Consider the following 17817-nt stretch of genomic DNA (forward strand, 5'->3'; position numbering starts at 1 on the left):
TAACTCCTACTATGTTTAAATAAGTTTTTTTTTATCATTATAAGCAATTAATATAAATAAGGTTTAAATACATCTTTGGTTCATGCAATTTAACATTTCTTTTTGTTTTTACAATTTTTTTTTTCATTTTAGTCTTTATAAAATATAGTTGTTTTATTTTTCATCTTAAAGTGTGTTAGATAATGCTTTTTTTACTATTTGAAGCATTAGGAATAAAAAATATATTTAAATCTTTAAATAAAGTGGTCATTTTTAACTAATACAATCTTTTTTAATGAAACTTTTAAAACTTATAAATCTCAAATCTTTTATCTTCACAATCTTCAAACTCAAAAGCCAAAACCAATTTAAAACTTCCCAAGAAAAAACAAATGCAACTTTAACAACATGTGACAGTGTAGTGCATAAGCCAATGACACCCAAAATCTTTTAACGACAAGATTAAAGTGACAAATAAATTACATTTTTAGATTATTTTTTGAAATTTTATTACTTTTCAAAACTCAAATAACAGTAAATCATACTTTCAAATACCAAAATGATTATTTATCCTTTCATAATATATTACATAAAAAAGAGTCCCAAGGGGGGTTGCAAATCAAATGGGCCATAATTTCAAATTTAGTTATGGACCAAACTCATTGGATAATGTTCGAACGAAAAGGGAATTGTAATTGGCCCCAACTTCATTTGTTATTGGCCCCTACAAATGTAAGAAAAGACTATCTTATCCTCTCTCTTCCCCTTCATCTTATTCTCACCCCATCCAACCCATCACCACTGCACCTAGGTCGTAAGCCACCATCTCCTCAAACGGACTCCTCATCGCACCACTACCTCATTGTGCAACCTCTTTTAGTGATCAAATTTGAACACAACACCGCCACCACTGTCGCACACCGTTCCCAACTCCAAATTCGCGAGCATGTGACCTTCATCAGCCCAGCCACCATCATGTCCAAACACCATAACATCGCCGCAACTTCTCCCCTTGATTCATGCACCCCCACCATCATCAAATTTGTTCTCGCAGAAGAGGAAGAATGAAATGTACAAAGGAAGTGTAGTTCTGTTTTGGGTCGGGAAAAAATAAATAATGAAATCCAGATTCCATTTTTTTGGCATCCCTTCAAAAAGTAATGAGAACACGATTTTGTTGTACATTATCTAATGGAATTATGTTTCTATTGTTTTTTCACACCCCTTCAAAAAACAACGAAAACACAATTTTATTGCATAATGTATAACGAAATCATGTTTTCCGTTGCTTTTTTTTTAGCATCCCCTCAATTAGCAATGAAAATATGATTTCATTGTATGGATTCATGTTCATGTAAAAAGGATGTTTTTGGAAGTAAAAAAGCTGTCAGCCCTTTAGTAGGTGCCAATAGCAGTCTCCAACGAAAATGACCTATTTGTCCAGATACCTGGTACCCACTGGCCACATTTCCAACTCAGATTTGACCAAGAAAAAAAAAAAGATTTGAAATTTGACCAAAATAAAAGTGTAACTCAGGATCGAGTAGGAGCGGGTGCAGGCGATAACAACAAACAAATTGTGGCAGGACCCACCTCCTAACCATGGGTTTGCAACGTTCTCCATTCGGTTAACCACGGTTAAGCTCTGCTCCTTCTCTGTCTCTTTCTCTCTCCATCCTCCTCCTTCTCCACCCCTCTGCTTCAGCTCAGATCTCATCCGATCCAATACTAGGGTTTCAAATTGGGAATTTTTCCCCCAATTCGGTGTTTCTGAACCGACCATAATCTCCGACGCATCGAATTCAATAAAAAAATTCCCCCATGCATCGTGACGGGAGCTCCATGTCCATATAAATGGAGACGCAGCGAATTATCGAGTTTCCGCATAGGAATATGGACAAGAGGCCAAGGAAGAAGCAACGTTTAACATGGGACATGCACGTGCCTCCTCCTCCTCCTCCTCCACCACCTCTTCCTCCACCCAAGGTTTTTATTTCTTTCTTCTCTTAATAATTTTTGTATTTTTTTCCTTGCATTCTCACGAACGATCTTTACTTGATTATATGTTTTCGGAATTATTCATTGCTTAGCTGACCTTGTGGATTTCAACGATAAGACTTTTTTTTTATGAAAAATAAAGTGAAATTGAATTGAGGTTTAGGCACAGTGAAACATGCACGCTATGTGGATTTATAAGCACTATGTGGTTACAACGTATGAATTTGTTGTTGTGTTGGACCTCTTGGTTTGTAAATTGTAGCTTATAGCGATGGAAACATTTTGCTTAATTTATGGTCTGTTAATCTGTGAGTGGTTGCAGTTGCAGGTTCTTCCTACAATGTATTGCAAGCAGGAGGTTGGGAATGGAGTGGTTCCAAATCATGCTTATCCATCTCTGTTTTACAGGGGAATGCCGCGCAATGGATCACCCCCCTGGAGGCCTGATGATAAAGACGGTCACTACGTTTTTGCCGTTGGTGAAAATTTAACACCTCGATGTAGGTGATTCATCCTCATTTGAAGTCTATTGGGTGCAATGTGATGCTTGTTAGACTCTATCCCATTTAGAATGATTGCATTGCATATGAGTACGAACTATTGTTTCCAACAATTAAGTATATGTTTGGATTAAAGTTCCGAAAGCTCAAAAGTACTTTTACTCCCAAAGAAACAATTTGTTTTTCATTTGTGCATTGAAATTTACAAAAGTATTTTTCAAACTTTTTAAACCAAGCATAGCCTAAATGTGTGTCGGGTAGTTTGGATTTGGATTAGTTTGTGTGACATGTTTGCATTACCGCATTAGTTATATATGCTTATGTTACATATACAATTCTTCTCTAAAATTGTTTTCTTTGTTATGCTTGCAGACAAAATTCTCAGTAAAATGGGTGAAGGTAGGTAATGCTTGGTTTTCAACAATGTTGTTTCAATATTCTTCACTTTCTAGATCTTTTACATTAAAAGTTTTTTTTAATTCTTAGTGTGTTGGGCATAACTTGTTTGTCTAAAATTTATGCAGGAACTTTTGGCCAAGTGTTGGAATGTTTGGACAATGAAAAGGAAGAAATTGTGGCAATTAAAGTTGTTCGCTCTATAAATAAGTACCGTGAGGCTGCAAGGACTGAAATTGAAGTCTTGCTGAGGCTAGCCAGACATGATGTTGACGGTGCACAGTAAGGGTTCTTTTTGGTTGTCTTTCTTTATTGGTTGTAGATGCTAAAAGAGATTGTGGTATAAGTGGTTTCATTCTTTGCAGTTGTGTGCAAATACGGAATTGGTTTGACTATCGTAATCATATTTGTATTGTAAGTATTTATTGATATTTGTAATTTAATTAAATGACAGGAATGTCTATTCAATCATGCTTAAATATTCTGTGAGTTAAAAAACTTGCGGATGGATTTAAATGGTTTCAACAGGTATTTGAGAAGCTTGGACCAAGCTTATATGATTTTCTCCGCAAAAACAGCTATCGTTCTTTTCCTATTGATCTTGTTCGGGAGTTTGGCAGACAACTTTTGGAGTCTGTAGCATGTGTGTGGACATTTCCTGTACCAACTACCAAATTATATATTTTTTGTGTATTTGATACTCCTCTGTTGGGAGTTTAAGATGTGCATATATAATAATAAGTTTATGACTCATTTAATTATGGATAATATAATCTTTAAATATTTGAAACAAACTAAATTATTATTGAATTGGCACATTTTAGATAATTAGATAATTTTGGTCACTTGTACCTTCAAGTCACTTATTGTGTCTCTCATATCTGCAGTTATGCATGATTTATGCTTGATTCACACTGATTTGAAGCCAGAGAACATTCTTCTTATTTCATCAGAATTCATTAAAGTGCCAGACTATAAGGTATCATCTTCTTAATTATTCTCCTACTATCCTGTCAGTACTAGCTGAGGGGTGTAAATAAGTGACTTTTGGACCATGCAATTGCAATTTTCCTTAGGTGAAAAGTGATTATCTATAATTAATTCGTGTTCTATATTTGACTAAGATCCTGCAACCATAGGAAGCACTTATCGCTTGTAATTTTCAATGATCAAAATTTTACATTTGTTCTTTTTTGTTGGCTTATTCTTCATCTGTGGCAATTAAGTTTCTATCACGGAATACAAAAGATGGCTCCTATTTCAAGAATCTACCCAAGTCAAGTGCCATTAAGCTCATTGATTTCGGGAGTACATCATTTGAACATCAGGATCACAGTTATGTTGTTTCAACTAGACACTATCGTGCACCAGAAGTTATCTTAGGTAATTGTCATTCCTTGAAATGTATGCTCAATTGCTCTTTATACCCATGTTCCAGTCATTATATTTTTCGTTTGTTGTTTTCCTGTAGGTCTTGGGTGGAACTATCCTTGTGATCTTTGGAGTGTGGGCTGCATACTGGTTGAGCTTTGTTCTGTAAGTAATTATCAGGCTAAACCTTATTTACTTCCCTTTACTCATTATGCATGAAAGGTAGAATCAAAGTTGTTAATAGCACTTCTCAACAAGGCCTATAACATTTAATTGTGGGCCATGGGTTCTTGTGCTGTTCTTCTAAAATGGTAATTTTGATATGATGAACGGATTGCACTATTATCTGTGCTATCACTATGTCACTATGGCATTTGTTATTGTAATCATTGCCGTAATACCAACAAAACTTGTTTATGAGTTTCGTGAGTGACTTGAGCAATTTTAGTTCATACTACTCTTCTTTTTAGGGTTTAATAGTGTTCTTATTCATTGCATATGAGCAGGGAGAGGCACTTTTCCAAACACATGAGAACTTGGAACATCTTGCCATGATGGAAAGAGTTCTAGGGCCACTACCTCCCCATATGGTGGTCAGGGCCGAGTAAGCTTTTGAATTCTCTTTGCTTTTGGAAATATGCATTTTCTATAACCTTTCTCTGGATTTTCATGTAATACCTGATCTTGCAGTCGTCGAGCTGAAAAGTATTTTAAAAGAGGTACACGATTAAGTTGGCCTGATAGTTCAACTTCAAGAGAAAGCATGAGAGCAGTTTGGAAATTGCCACGGTTGCCGGTATTGCTTACTTTGTGGTTGCCTGTATTTTCATATTCACATAATTATTTCATGTGTATTATTTATAAGAATACAGTTCTATGACCTGTTGATATTTTTCTTCCATCTACTTGCTACTGTTTGCAATGGCCATTTCTTACTCCATGCTTTATGGCCTCTTTATTTTCGTAAAGAGAATCATGTGGATATCGCTTGTGATCGGTGCATAACAGGCTGGATTGATCAGATGCATGTGAAAGTGTTTGACCTTGTGATCATGTTAGAATTAGATTTACAAGTATTCTTTTAACATTTCATTTTACTAGGAAAGTTCCTTGATTTTCGGGTGTTGTTGAATACCAGAAGTTCTTGTATTTTGTGATAGCTTCAAATTTTACATGTGAAGGAACTTGTGCTAATTGTTGTAAACAATGAACTTGTTCTTTTGTCATGTTCTATCATCCAGTTTTGTTCCATCAACATGACAGCACCTGAAATGATATTTAATGCATTCCCTTACCTTTATAATTTCTCTAATATTCCCCTGCAGAACCTCATAATGCAGCATGTTGATCATTCTGCTGGCGATTTGATTGACCTCCTGCAAGGGCTCCTAAGGTACGACCCTTCAGAACGGCTTAAAGCTAAGGAAGCATTGAGACATCCCTTCTTCTTCACAAGAGATACTAAAAGATATGGCTACCCTTTATAAGTACCCCAAGCATAATGGCTGGGAGGAGAGAAAACACAGTTGAGAATGAATTGCATAGAATCTCATACTTGAAATCGTTTGATTGTTTGTTCCACTGTATAGTGAGAATTTCGTTTTGTAATGTGCATTGTTTGTTATTTCCTTCTTTCTTTTGTTTTCTTACCCTCTGCCGGCTCCCCCTTTTCCCTGTTGATGTTTGAGCAAGTAATTGTTGCTTCTTTGCTGGCTGTTGAAAAACTCAATTTTTTTAACTGGAAGAACCTTTTAATCTATTGTCAAGAGGAAGTGGTTAAAGTGGGATCCAAATGTTGTCTTCCTAATTCATGATTGATATAAGATAGAAAGGTGTGGGGGGTTTGACGTTTGGTGAGGGAGTTTTGCAAGTGTTGACAATATAGATTCAATTTATGGAAGTCTTTCAGCAGTATCGGTCCTATCGGAGAAGGCCACATTCAATGCGAAACGTCGTTAACCAGTGATGTACAATCAAAAGCACTGATTTTTATTTAAGAAAAAAAAAGTCAATAAGAAAAATTGAAGTGAAATCATTTATCAATTATATCACAAATTTTGTTTTACTACTTTTACATCTAAATGTAAGATTTTTTTAAACTGTAATTTGCACAAGAATGTTAGTTAATTAAGTTAATAATATTAAATTTATCATCAATTTGTATTTTTTTCAAATATTCTTAAAATTATTGGAATTCATCATTTTTTCACTTAATTATTTTCTATATAATTAATTAATTAATATATATTAGTCTTCCCCAATCCTTATAAAAAAAGAAAAAAGAGTACATTTATCTTTTTAATTCATAGTATTTATTAGGATATTTTGATAAAAAAAATAATTAATATAAAAGATAGCTTAAAAGGAATTTTTATAAAAGAATAAACAAATTTGAAAAAGACACATGATACAAATAAAACAATTTATATAACAATATTTTTGAAAAACAAAATAATTTATAAAATAATTTGTGATTGAACAGCGATATAAAATTATTTTACAATATTAATACATTATCATTAAATTCTTTTTTTTTCTTTCTCTTTCTATTATTATAACATGTAATAAATGACACTTATGAGAAAGACAAACACAAATATATTGTTGTACAAATTCGTGGAGAATAGCATTTCTGTTTAAAAAAGGAGAAGAATCTTTATTTAAGAAGGGACGTAGTAATTTTTTTTGGAATATTTTCTAACTAAAACATGCAGCTTATAGGTCTCTATAAATACTTATCCTAGTTAGGTTACAATGACATGACATCAACAAAGACCTTTGCCCTTTATGGCAATTATTAACGGCCAAGAGCATGGCTGCATGATTATGTTACCGACCACAATTTACGGCCATTTGAAAAAACAATAATAATAATAACAATTATAATAATAATGGCCACAGCTAGAAATGAAATTGGTAACTCCATTTTTAAAACTTATCTGCTTTAAGTCTATTTATATATAACAAGTGTTTAATTCCCATGTACCAAAAAAATATATAACAAGTGTTGCAACCCAATATCCAAAATTCCAAATTCAAACAATAACAGGGAGACACAGGCACTGATTATAACAAAGCTCTGATTCTGAAGATGCATGTCTTGTTTGTAATCAAAGTTTAAGACTTAACTATAGCATGTATATGGTTTGGCAGTAGCTGCAGTACAATGGTGTAAAAAACGTGCAACTATCAACACAGTACTCAATATTTACAGAAAAATTAGAGCACAGGAGATTGATAGTAACATTGATTTACTGCTTACCAGTCAACATTAATTGGGAAAGACAAATCCCAACAATGGCGAGAAATCACATGTCCGTATCTTTTGTCCCTTTTCCTTGACTATCAAATAGAAAAATCAGATGCTATAATTTAAAAACATAATACTCTCTTCTATTATTTGTGTTTTTTTTTTTACTGAAATGATTTTTAATTTATTGGGAGAACAAGAGAGGAGATCGACTCACAGAACGGATGGGTAATTTAACAAAGAAACATGAAACATAAATTCTAATTTCAGTTTCAATAGGTGGAAGCTGCTGGAAAGGAATTATATGGAAGATCTCATTGGTTATCGTTATTAATTTTTAAGGTAATCATTGCCCATTCTTTTAATCCGAACGTATCTTGTACTTTAAAAAGGTAACTATTCTGTATTCTATAAGATTTGATTAGTGTAAAATAAGAGAAATAAAATCAAAAGTGAAAGAACTACATTAATTTAATTTAAAGTTAGTTAAGTTTATAAGATGCTTTAATTTAAATAAAAGATGAATTCTTTTTACATACCTTGAAAGAGGTAAATCCATAAAAATTATTTATCCGTGTGACCGAATCTGGGTCTAGATCCTTATGATCGATTTATTGCATTAAACCAATTGGGTTAACGAGCTACTTTAGCAGTACTAATAAAATAACTATTCTTTTCATCGATCGTGAGTTTTAATTAGTCAATAATTACTCGTTACAGTCTTTTAAATAATGTTAATTAGTCAATAATTATTCAATCCACAAATCGTCTTATTCAACGGAGTGTTCAATTGATTACTTGCCTATTAAAGAGAATTGAGAGACGCAATAGAGGACAGCTTATACTTGACACTAGTCATATCTACTTCGAGAGATATAAACTTATCCTGTTGTATTATCCTAGTTTCCATATCTTGCATCATATTTCTCATTGTATTGCTCATTTATTTTATTTTTTTATCAAGCTTATTTGGTTATTAATGAAATGATATAAGTTTGTTTTTGTAAAACAAAAAAAAAAAAGTCATCTACTTTGAGAGATCGCGCCTGCTAATGTTTTGGTGATTTGCATACTATTTCTACGTTTTAATTGAGTTTTCCACTCATTCGAACTATTGAATGTTATCTTCTCTATAGTCCGAGTTCTTGTGCAAGGTGAGATACTTGAAGAAAAAAAAACTAATAATAAGATCAGTAAATGATGAGGTTTGTATTTGATAAATTGGATTTAACTTATATTCTTCTATTGTGATGACTGAGGTGTGTAATTGATAAATCAAATATAACTTATCTTCTTTTGTTGTGATGTATGCTTATAATGAAGAGGATTACTGAGTTGGTAACTGTCCCGCGTTGCTTTCTAAGGACGTGTACCTGTGAAGGAGGTCGGTCATCAGTTGAGACCGATTACATGTAGGTCCAGTACAACCCACTATTAATTCAAGAAAATTTAGTTTTAAAATTTTAAAAATATTAAAAATAACTATAGTATGTTTTTCAAAAGAGAATATATTGAATTAAATCATTCTAAAACATGATACAATTATATTATAATTTAATGAATATTACTTTTTCAATCGATGGAGTGGTAGGGACTAGAGAATAGCTAACGTGACTGACATTAGCACGATATATCAGCTTAAAATCTACCTTGTATAAAAGAGTAAAAATAAATTTAATAAATATTTTAATGGCAAAAATATAAACATATGAAGTTAGAAAGTAAAATTTTAAAAAATATTACTTAAAGTAACAAAAAAAATGATAGAAACCACTAAAAATATATTTGTTTAACGAGCACAATTAACAAGGTCAAACAAGTTTTTTTAAATAGTTAAAAAAGTTAGAAAATGGTTAAATACACTTCCATAACATAAACAAAACAGTACATAAAAGAAACATACATAAAATTATAAATAATACAAAAACGAGATCAATTAATACTTCATATTATTATATTGCAATCCAACTCATCTCAAGTAAGAAATTATCTACTTTAGAGAGTAAAGTAAATAGTTTTTGTTCTTGATGAAAAATCAACCATCAATATATTAAGTGTACATGCATATGCATATAACAAATCACGAATGCTAGAATATGAATATATAAAAATTTAGCTTATAACAAAAAGATATTAATCATTGATTTTTCTGATTAATGACTAGTATTATTTATTTTAATCATAGTTACCTTATAAAAACCAAATCCATCATAATAGAGGCGGTATAATGCCAACTTATCATCTCAGTGAGTTAACCTAAAAAAATAATAAAGTTGTAATTTTAACATGTCTCATTTGATAGTAGATTGGTAATTTTAACATAGTCGTTACGGATTAATCACACGGGCAATTTATGTATTTATTGAAAAAACGTTGATGATGTATGATTTGAGCATGGTCCATGCATTGAGGTGTCAACTAGTGCCACTTTGGAAAGACAGAAGAAGGATCCAGGGTAGAATCTCCCCTAATCCCTTCTCCACCAATCCCCGTTTTGCTCCCACGTGGGTCTGTGGGTCCCACCACAGCTGCCTGAAACTCTACTCATTTCTTTATGTAATCTTTTCTTATATTATACTATTACGTACTATATGCCCTCTTTCCCCATTATGTTCTCATTATTATTTTTTTAACATTCTGATGCCATCTCCCCGTAGAATGTTGAACCACCTTCCTTGTAAATCTAACCATTTTATTTTTTTCATCCTTTGTTTTTCTCTTTTTCGTCATCTTTTCTTGTCCTTTCTCTCTTTTCTCTCTATTCTCTTCTGTCCTTTCTTCTTCTTCCTATTCAAGCATCTTGCCTCCTCCATCTCTTGTAATTATGTTACTTAATTTGGAATATATATAACATAACCTTATACTAACTCATCACATCATCATTTTACAAGTAGAGAAAACCCCCCACCTAATACAAATCTTAAATCTCACACTTTCACTCAAAAGAATCAATTAAGAGCCACATGGAAGACTCTTCTTCCTCTGCTGCTTATATCCGCCTGGTGAGTTTTAATTTGCTTGATCTTTAAACCCTCCTTTCTCTCTTTCTCATTTATTTATTTGTCAAAACATTATTGTTTCTGGAAACAACATATATATCTTGTAATTTTTAAATATCTTCCATTAATCATTTCTTTTGTTTCCTTTTGGTGGCATACGTATATAAGTTCTGATGAAGTGAAGGGTATATTTGCATACATATAATATAATTATAATCATAATACATATGTGTAGGTGCACCGTCTGATAGAGGAGTGTATCCTATTCAACATGAGCAAAGAAGAGTGCATGGAAGCTCTTTCCAAACATGCAAATATCAAGCCGGTTATTACCTCCACCGGTAAAGTCATTTGATTTCGCTCTCCTTTTGCTCATGAAAAATAAAATTTAAAAATTATTTAATATAATTCGTCCACTGTTATTATGACCACTTTAGCTTCGCTCCAAATTAATTAATCAGCTTATTATAGCTTGAAGACAACCACCAACCACTATGTATATACTAAAATAATTAACGTATTGATAATGGTGTACACATACTATATGGAATACCAAAACTTTAATTTAGAAAATATGTACAGATACTATATATATACTGCATACTTGATGGGTGATGAATTGATGATGTTGTCAATTAATATGTTGTCATTGTTTTCTCTTCTTTTTTTTCTGTAACCTATATATATATATGTGTGTGTGAATGACACACGTGCATGCATGTGATGTGAGCAGTTTGGAAGGAGTTAGAGAAGGAGAACAAGGAGTTCTTCGAGGCATACACGAGGAGCAGAGTAGAGAAAGCTTCGGAGAGAGAGACAAGGCAAAGGATCCAGAACGTGGTTTCAGATTCTTCCGAAGAACGAGTTTAGATTTCAGACGCAACAAAATTAATCAAGGTTAATCGTCAAATTATAAATTACTAACGAAGAAGAGGACGAACGTATATGGTTGCTTATGTAATAATATCCCATTCCAAGGGTAATAGTGACATAACCACATTAAAACCATATTGGACCAAGGGACAACATCGTCGTATCATCATGCATATGGGCGGCATAAATGGCTTTATTTGATTTGTCCCAAGATGTAGAAGTTGAAGTCAGCACTCTACAGTGACTAGAAGAGTGTGACATGGCATACAAGTGTCGTGCTAAATAATTTTTTAAGAAAAAAAATGTGCGTTAATTTATTATTAATTAAATATTCCATCGTTTGGATTCTTCATTTAAATTTACTTTAAAGTATTCGATTATTCTTATCTCAACTATCTTATTGCACAAACAATATGGCTATATTTGTTTGCATACAATTAGTTTCATTATAATGTTATAATTATTTTAAGCAAACTTTTTTGTCTTAGTTAAATTGTTGGTTTATGACGTTAGAGGACACTTTTTAATTAATGCTTGGAATGGACGTGTAATAATGCGAGAAATTTTAAGATTAATCTGGTTTAATTTGTAAAGGAGAATATAAACATATGTAATGGAGTAACAGTAAACGCAGGAAAAGATGCTAATGATGGATGGGAACGTACATCGGAAGCAAGGGAAACTAAAACAAACACAGATTTACAGGGTGTTTAATTTTGTTGGAAATAGTTTCTCATTAAAATACATAACTGTGAGGCAACCCTCACCCTTTAAATTAATTTTTGGAGTTCAGTTAAGTCTCTCATATTATACACTCTAAAATGATATTATATTATATACTCTAAAATGGTATCAACGGAGGAGGAGAGAGAACTCCACGACAATGGATTGAAATAAGTTGCGTGATGGTGAAAACTATAAGAGATAGTAGTAATGTCTTTGTCTAGTATATTTGTTATTGTTATTTATACTTTCTTTTGATTCATTTTCCTTGTTAGTGTGTGTGCATCCAAGCATAGCAGTGTCTTTGTCTAGTATATTTGTCCCCTCGATGATATTGTGTGTAAACATATATATATATATATATATAATGGTGGGGTCTTGTGGAATACTTTGTCTGTGTTTGGAATCGCAATCCAGTCGCAGTCGTGGTCGCAGTCTCTCGTAACGAATCACTCGGGATTTGCCGTTCATTCTCACTCCACTACCTGCGTATTCATTTCTTCATCTTTTTCGCGTTTAACTTGTGCTTCTGGAACTGAAAATGCTTTTTTTTTTTTACAATTTTTTTCCTTTGGTTTAGATGGCGTTGCAACCAGTTCTTGCTTTGTTATTACGATCTCGAGCATTTATTCTTTCCTAATTTCTTTTTGGTCTCTTTGCTTGACATGCAATGATGCAAACATAATGTTTCATTAACATGCATGAAAGTTTTATTACATTTAAGATAGAGATATTTTTATATACGAAATCACATGTATTTTACAAATAACCTATAAGTTGACACAATGATGATGTAAGTTCAGTGATCTATTCGGTGTGATAGAACGATTTATTTAATAAAAGAATTTGTATTTAATTTATTGTGTATAAAATTTCTAGGAAAGTAACAGTTACGCATAAATTAATCTCTACAACCAAAATACATATATAGAAAAATTTGTGATAAGAATAGTTTTTCAATATTTTGGTACAGATAAAGCTTTTTTTGGTACAGTATAATTATGCAATTTAAAAGCATAGAAATATCCATTTGAATATTTTCATTTATTACAAAAGAAAAGTTTCTGGAAGAATATTGTAAAGAATCATTAAATTAATTTTTTTAACTTAAATCAATGCTTTTGATTGGAAATTGGGCATAATGAAAAGTTGATTTTTTTCCTGGTATATAGTACAAGTTTGACAGATGCAGATCATTTGTGGTTTTTAGAAAATTATACACAATATCATCCATACAAATTATTTGATTTTATAACTAAAAATTATCTTAAATATATTTGAATAAATCTATGTGTCCGACTATAAACATTAATATTTTTTTTTTATCGGCATATAAACATTACTATACTAGCTAGGAAACTTAATTCCATTGTCTGCTTAAATCTCAACTAGGTGTTGTCTTCTTCATCCAACTTGAAGTACTTACGATGATCAGGGAGTAAGGGGCTCAAGTTTAGACGTTGATATTGGAAAATTGTACTAATCCAATTTTTTATTCAAATTAAATCCTACAATATATATTACACATACTTTATACAAAGATTGAGTTATAAGAATATCTGAAAAAGGATGAATGTGAGATATATCCATTACCAATATGTTGAGAAGCAATTGTAACCAATAATTCTCATATATAAGGTAAAAGACAGAAATTCTCATAACCAATAATTGAGTAACATGAACATCCTTGTGATCTTAGTCAGCAACCATAAAAATAGTAAACATCTTTGTGATAACAATATGAGGTAACCCATCTAATTAACCTGGATAAACTATAATGATTTAAATCATTTACTGATACACAATTAGTTGTCATGTTTATGCCTCGAGTCGATCTTGTGTCTATTACCATGTTGTTTAGTGACAAACTATATCAACATATACCCGAGAAATAAAACTTATTATTAATTAAGTATTCTAACAAATCACCATTACATATTTTTTAAAAGGAAACTAATGTTGATATTAATCCTAAAAGTTAATTTTAAACATTCAAAAGCAATCAGATTATAATTAAGAAATATTTTTTATATCATAGGAAATATTAAAATATAATGAATTTTTTCATTTTAAAATTAAAGTCATCCTTAAAGTTTTTTTTGGTACGTCCTAGTTGTTAACAAGATCATTTTTACATATATTAATAACGCATAAAAATGAAGTTCACCATAAAACGTCTTAAGAATTGCTATATATAATCTCACAATTATTTAAATTTTAAAATAAAAACAAGACATCATGAATGATGTGGCAAACAGCTGCAACCAACCGTTGCAACTTTTTTTTAAAAGTTAATTAAAGTTCATACCAACTTGAAGTAAAAAAAAAACGGAAAGCACAAGACCGAACTATACTTTTTATATTTTTATATGTTGTTTTACATACGATCTCTTGGGAAGATTCACTACTATTTGTTTATTTTTAAATTTGATTCTGTTGAACTCAATAACAATTTATATTTGAATGTTCAAGTCCTGACTTAAGGTGTTTGTATGTCTTTGAACGGCATTTGAAACGTAAATACAAATATGCTCTTAAAAGTTAAAATTAAGCTAGTAAAAATATGTTCGCAGTAAAATGATGAGTTCATCAAATGCTTATGAAAACAATTAAAAAAATGCTTATGAAAAAGAAAAACGAAGAATTACTTTAATGATTGTTTCGGTCCTTGCCTTGGCATAGTAGTACATGGTGTCCTTCGTCGTGCTAGAGTACTAGTAATTCAACGCCTATATCAGTGAGATAATGAATGAAAAATTAGTTAGTATTTTATGCCAAAGAAGCATACCTTATTGTATTCTAACTAACCCCTAAACGCGTGTTTGTTTAAAATTCTCTTCGACGCAAACTGAAAAACACCACTGAAAAGATGAAAGAAAAAAATTGGGAGGTTTTAAAATTGCCCTTTGAAGAGAGTCAGCAATCTCAAACAAATAGATTGTAAGACGATAAAAACAACATTTCTGTTGAGATGTCTCTTATGTAGGGAATGTGGTTCTTCCCTTGCATGATAGTGCGTGCTGTATCTATTGATGTCATGATTGCAATGATGTTGAATTGAGACTTTTATTTGCTAAGCAAATGCATGAATGATAGCATCTCCTGCCATAATAGTTATATCTTCATTAATAATAATAATAATAATAAACAGTTATATCTTCCAAAAGCAGAATGCCTTTGTTACGGGTTTGGGTCAAGTCGACCCAATTTTGTTCGAGTATGCATCCAACCAAATGCTAAAGCTGTTGGTTGGACTTTGGATAGTAACGGTCAAGGTGGATTGGATTGGAAATTTGGAATGACTATTGTGAGTTGTGACAGAAAACTGGGTTTGTTCAGGGAATCTCGTGGTCCATTGATTAAGATTTTTTATTTATTTTATTTTAGTCCATTGATTAAGAATGAACCAATGTTTACTTGTTTAGCAACTTCCGTATTTTTTGTAATAATGAAACTGAAAAAACGAAATTTTTAAAGGAAAAATAGTATGTGCACGATTTTGAAAGAAAACTTTTGTGACAGTTTGATTATGGAAGACTGTAATCTATTTACTGAACTTATTTTATGAGTTCAAGAAATTCTGCCGTGTATTGATTTGTTCCTTGCGGTCCTTGCTTATTTGCCTTATGGGCCTTTGAGACTATAATCAACACAATCATAAATAAATTTAGTAAGGAATAACAGGTGCTTTATCCTTGACAGTTTGATACCTATGTGCATAATACATATGGCCTTTCATTACATTCATCTTCATAGTGTTCAAATTGGCATCACCATAGGTGTATTTAGGGCACAGGCTTAACCTTGAACAATCCAAAATCACAAAAAAGAATGAGCGATATCTTGATGCCAAAAATATATCAAGTTAATTGTGAAGAAAAAATTTATATAAGAATAAGTTGTCATTATATCTATCAACCCAAAAAATCTTCTATTTCTATGGACAGAAACTCAACTGTTATATTTAGACACAATCAATGATAAAATGATACATGTAACATTAAAAATATAATTTTATTTGTTTTTACTTGTGGACACATATATTATTCATCTAATTCCTTCACTTCACGCTTTGCTTTGAGTCTCGGTGTTGCCTTCACCTTGTTTGCTGCCACCAAAGTCAATGACCAATACAACGTTGGCACCGACGCACACTTTTGATCCCCTCATCGCCAATTCCAAACTCCGACAATTCTCTACGAGGATCTTGTATGCTATTTCGCCAAGATTTGCTTCGAGAAAATAGGAATCCGAATTGTTGAGCGGAGGTGGAAGCACCAAAAGGTCCTCAATTGGGTGCACCTACATCACATTTTGGCTCTCTGTCACTACCAGCCAAAATGGATCATCAGAGAACTAGAAGCGACAATAACATTCTCCATAAAAATGAAAAAAGAAGCAAAAATGTTTTTTTGCAACCTGTATTTCATTCAAACTTCCACCCCTACTTTAAAAATTTCTCAGAATCCAAACAAAATCGTAAATGTTTTTTATTTTCTTTCTTTTATTTTTCATGATATTCTGATATGTTCAAAGAGTTATTTGATTCCATCGTGAATTTCCGATTCCTCAAAGAAGAAAGAGATCACTAGAGCTATGCAATAATGGAAAGCTGGAAGCGGGGAGGTTCAGTTGGAGATAGATAAAACAAGATCACAAGTTAACAACACATAGTCATTGTTATTTCCTATTTCCTTTTTATGTGCTATCACTTTTTAATTGGTTGTGCTGATGCCTCATTTAGGCATGACAACTAAACCCATTCCGGTGGATATCCACCCGACCCGTTTAGATTTTGATGGGAAATATTCGAGTAGATCGAATACGGGTTTAGGTTTAAGAATTATTCGATTTTTTTAATCGGGGTTGGGGATGTGGATGTCACTATCCGTCTCATACCTATTCCCGTATCTACCCCGATGATGAAATTATTAAAATTTTATTAATTACTTGTTAATTTTATTTTAGAATTTTTACATGATTTAAGATTTTTTTCTGGATGATTTTTGTAGACAAATGTGTTGCAATAGATTTTTTTGATATATAAGTAGTTAAAATAAATGTGTAACAATCAATTTATTTTTTCTAAAATCATATTTTTAATATATTTTTTTTACAATTTTTTTTTTATAAATTTGAATCAGGAACATGACGGAAATAGAAATACCCAATACTCAATGGATATGGGAATGAGATAATAAATTTTTACACATCGAATATTAAGGACGAATGCGAGAATATGTTGAAAGTTGAGATGGAAAACTAGGGAGACAATATCCATCTCCGCTCCACCGAATTCCCATGTCCTCCTTCTTGGGGTTGTTTCCACACAAGAGTTTTTCCTATGAGCCTTAAAAAAATAATTCAAATCATATAAAAACTTAGTTTGCGGGAGTTGGCAGTTAGGTTGCCTTTGATTAGAATATACCTGTTAGTGAGTGTGGGTTAAGCATGATGGGCCAAATGTATTAGAAGATCCAATTTATTCCTTCGAATTTATTATATAACATTAAGAGAGAAATTGTTTCCACCACCCCAAAGAGAGACAGCAAGTAAACATCTATGAGCAATCCACGACCTCACACAAAAACCACTGCCTACAATTATGGGCATCCCATTAATTTTGATGCATTCTCTCTTTTTTCTTTTCATGATTTCAAATAATTTTGATGCATTTTATCTTTCTTTATCTTTCTCCTGTACACCTCTCTTCTCTATTTTAATTTTC

The 17817-nt window shown here is 32.0% G+C and overlaps 2 protein-coding genes across 3 annotated transcripts; both read left to right on the forward strand.

The window, feature by feature from the left end:
• The first annotated feature begins 1523 nt into the window (after nucleotides 1-1523).
• LOC114407017 (serine/threonine-protein kinase AFC1-like) lies at nucleotides 1524-6037 on the forward strand. 2 transcript variants are annotated; one of them, XM_028369928.1, is made up of 12 exons: nucleotides 1524-1965; nucleotides 2300-2477; nucleotides 2850-2876; nucleotides 3002-3155; nucleotides 3239-3287; nucleotides 3402-3516; nucleotides 3761-3852; nucleotides 4100-4256; nucleotides 4345-4409; nucleotides 4751-4848; nucleotides 4935-5040; nucleotides 5570-6037. In XM_028369928.1, exons 1-12 carry the CDS (start codon nucleotides 1834-1836, stop codon nucleotides 5729-5731), a joined length of 1335 nt encoding a protein of 444 aa, XP_028225729.1. In that variant the 5' UTR covers nucleotides 1524-1833; the 3' UTR covers nucleotides 5732-6037. The 2 variants fall into 2 exon arrangements, with proteins under 2 accessions (XP_028225729.1, XP_028225730.1); XM_028369929.1 differs by lacking the exons at nucleotides 1524-1965; nucleotides 2300-2477; nucleotides 2850-2876; nucleotides 3239-3287; nucleotides 3402-3516 and having other exon boundaries at nucleotides 3003-3155; nucleotides 5570-5893.
• A 4200-nt stretch (nucleotides 6038-10237) lies between these two features.
• On the forward strand, nucleotides 10238-11728 carry LOC114407019. The gene is made up of 3 exons (XM_028369930.1): nucleotides 10238-10496; nucleotides 10729-10834; nucleotides 11227-11728. The coding sequence occupies exons 1-3, from the start codon at nucleotides 10458-10460 to the stop codon at nucleotides 11361-11363; spliced, it is 282 nt and encodes a 93-aa protein (XP_028225731.1). The 5' UTR covers nucleotides 10238-10457; the 3' UTR covers nucleotides 11364-11728.
• Nucleotides 11729-17817: the final 6089 nt, after the last annotated feature.

Source organism: Glycine soja, chromosome 3 (assembly GCF_004193775.1).
Source record: "Glycine soja cultivar W05 chromosome 3, ASM419377v2, whole genome shotgun sequence".
In the NCBI taxonomy this organism is placed as follows: domain Eukaryota; kingdom Viridiplantae; phylum Streptophyta; class Magnoliopsida; order Fabales; family Fabaceae; genus Glycine; species Glycine soja.

Excerpts from the sequence above, each read along its gene's own strand:
- LOC114407017 (XM_028369928.1), top strand. The coding sequence starts at position 1,834 with ATGGAGACGCAGCGAATTATCGAGTTTCCGCATAGGAATATGGACAAG. Across the intron at positions 2,478-2,849 it reads TGAAAATTTAACACCTCGAT|ACAAAATTCTCAGTAAAATG; the intron begins GTAGGTGATTCA and ends TTATGCTTGCAG. Across the intron at positions 2,877-3,001 it reads TCTCAGTAAAATGGGTGAAG|GAACTTTTGGCCAAGTGTTG; the intron begins GTAGGTAATGCT and ends AAATTTATGCAG.
- LOC114407019 (XM_028369930.1), top strand. The coding sequence starts at position 10,458 with ATGGAAGACTCTTCTTCCTCTGCTGCTTATATCCGCCTG. Across the intron at positions 10,497-10,728 it reads CTGCTGCTTATATCCGCCTG|GTGCACCGTCTGATAGAGGA; the intron begins GTGAGTTTTAAT and ends ACATATGTGTAG. Across the intron at positions 10,835-11,226 it reads GCCGGTTATTACCTCCACCG|TTTGGAAGGAGTTAGAGAAG; the intron begins GTAAAGTCATTT and ends TGATGTGAGCAG.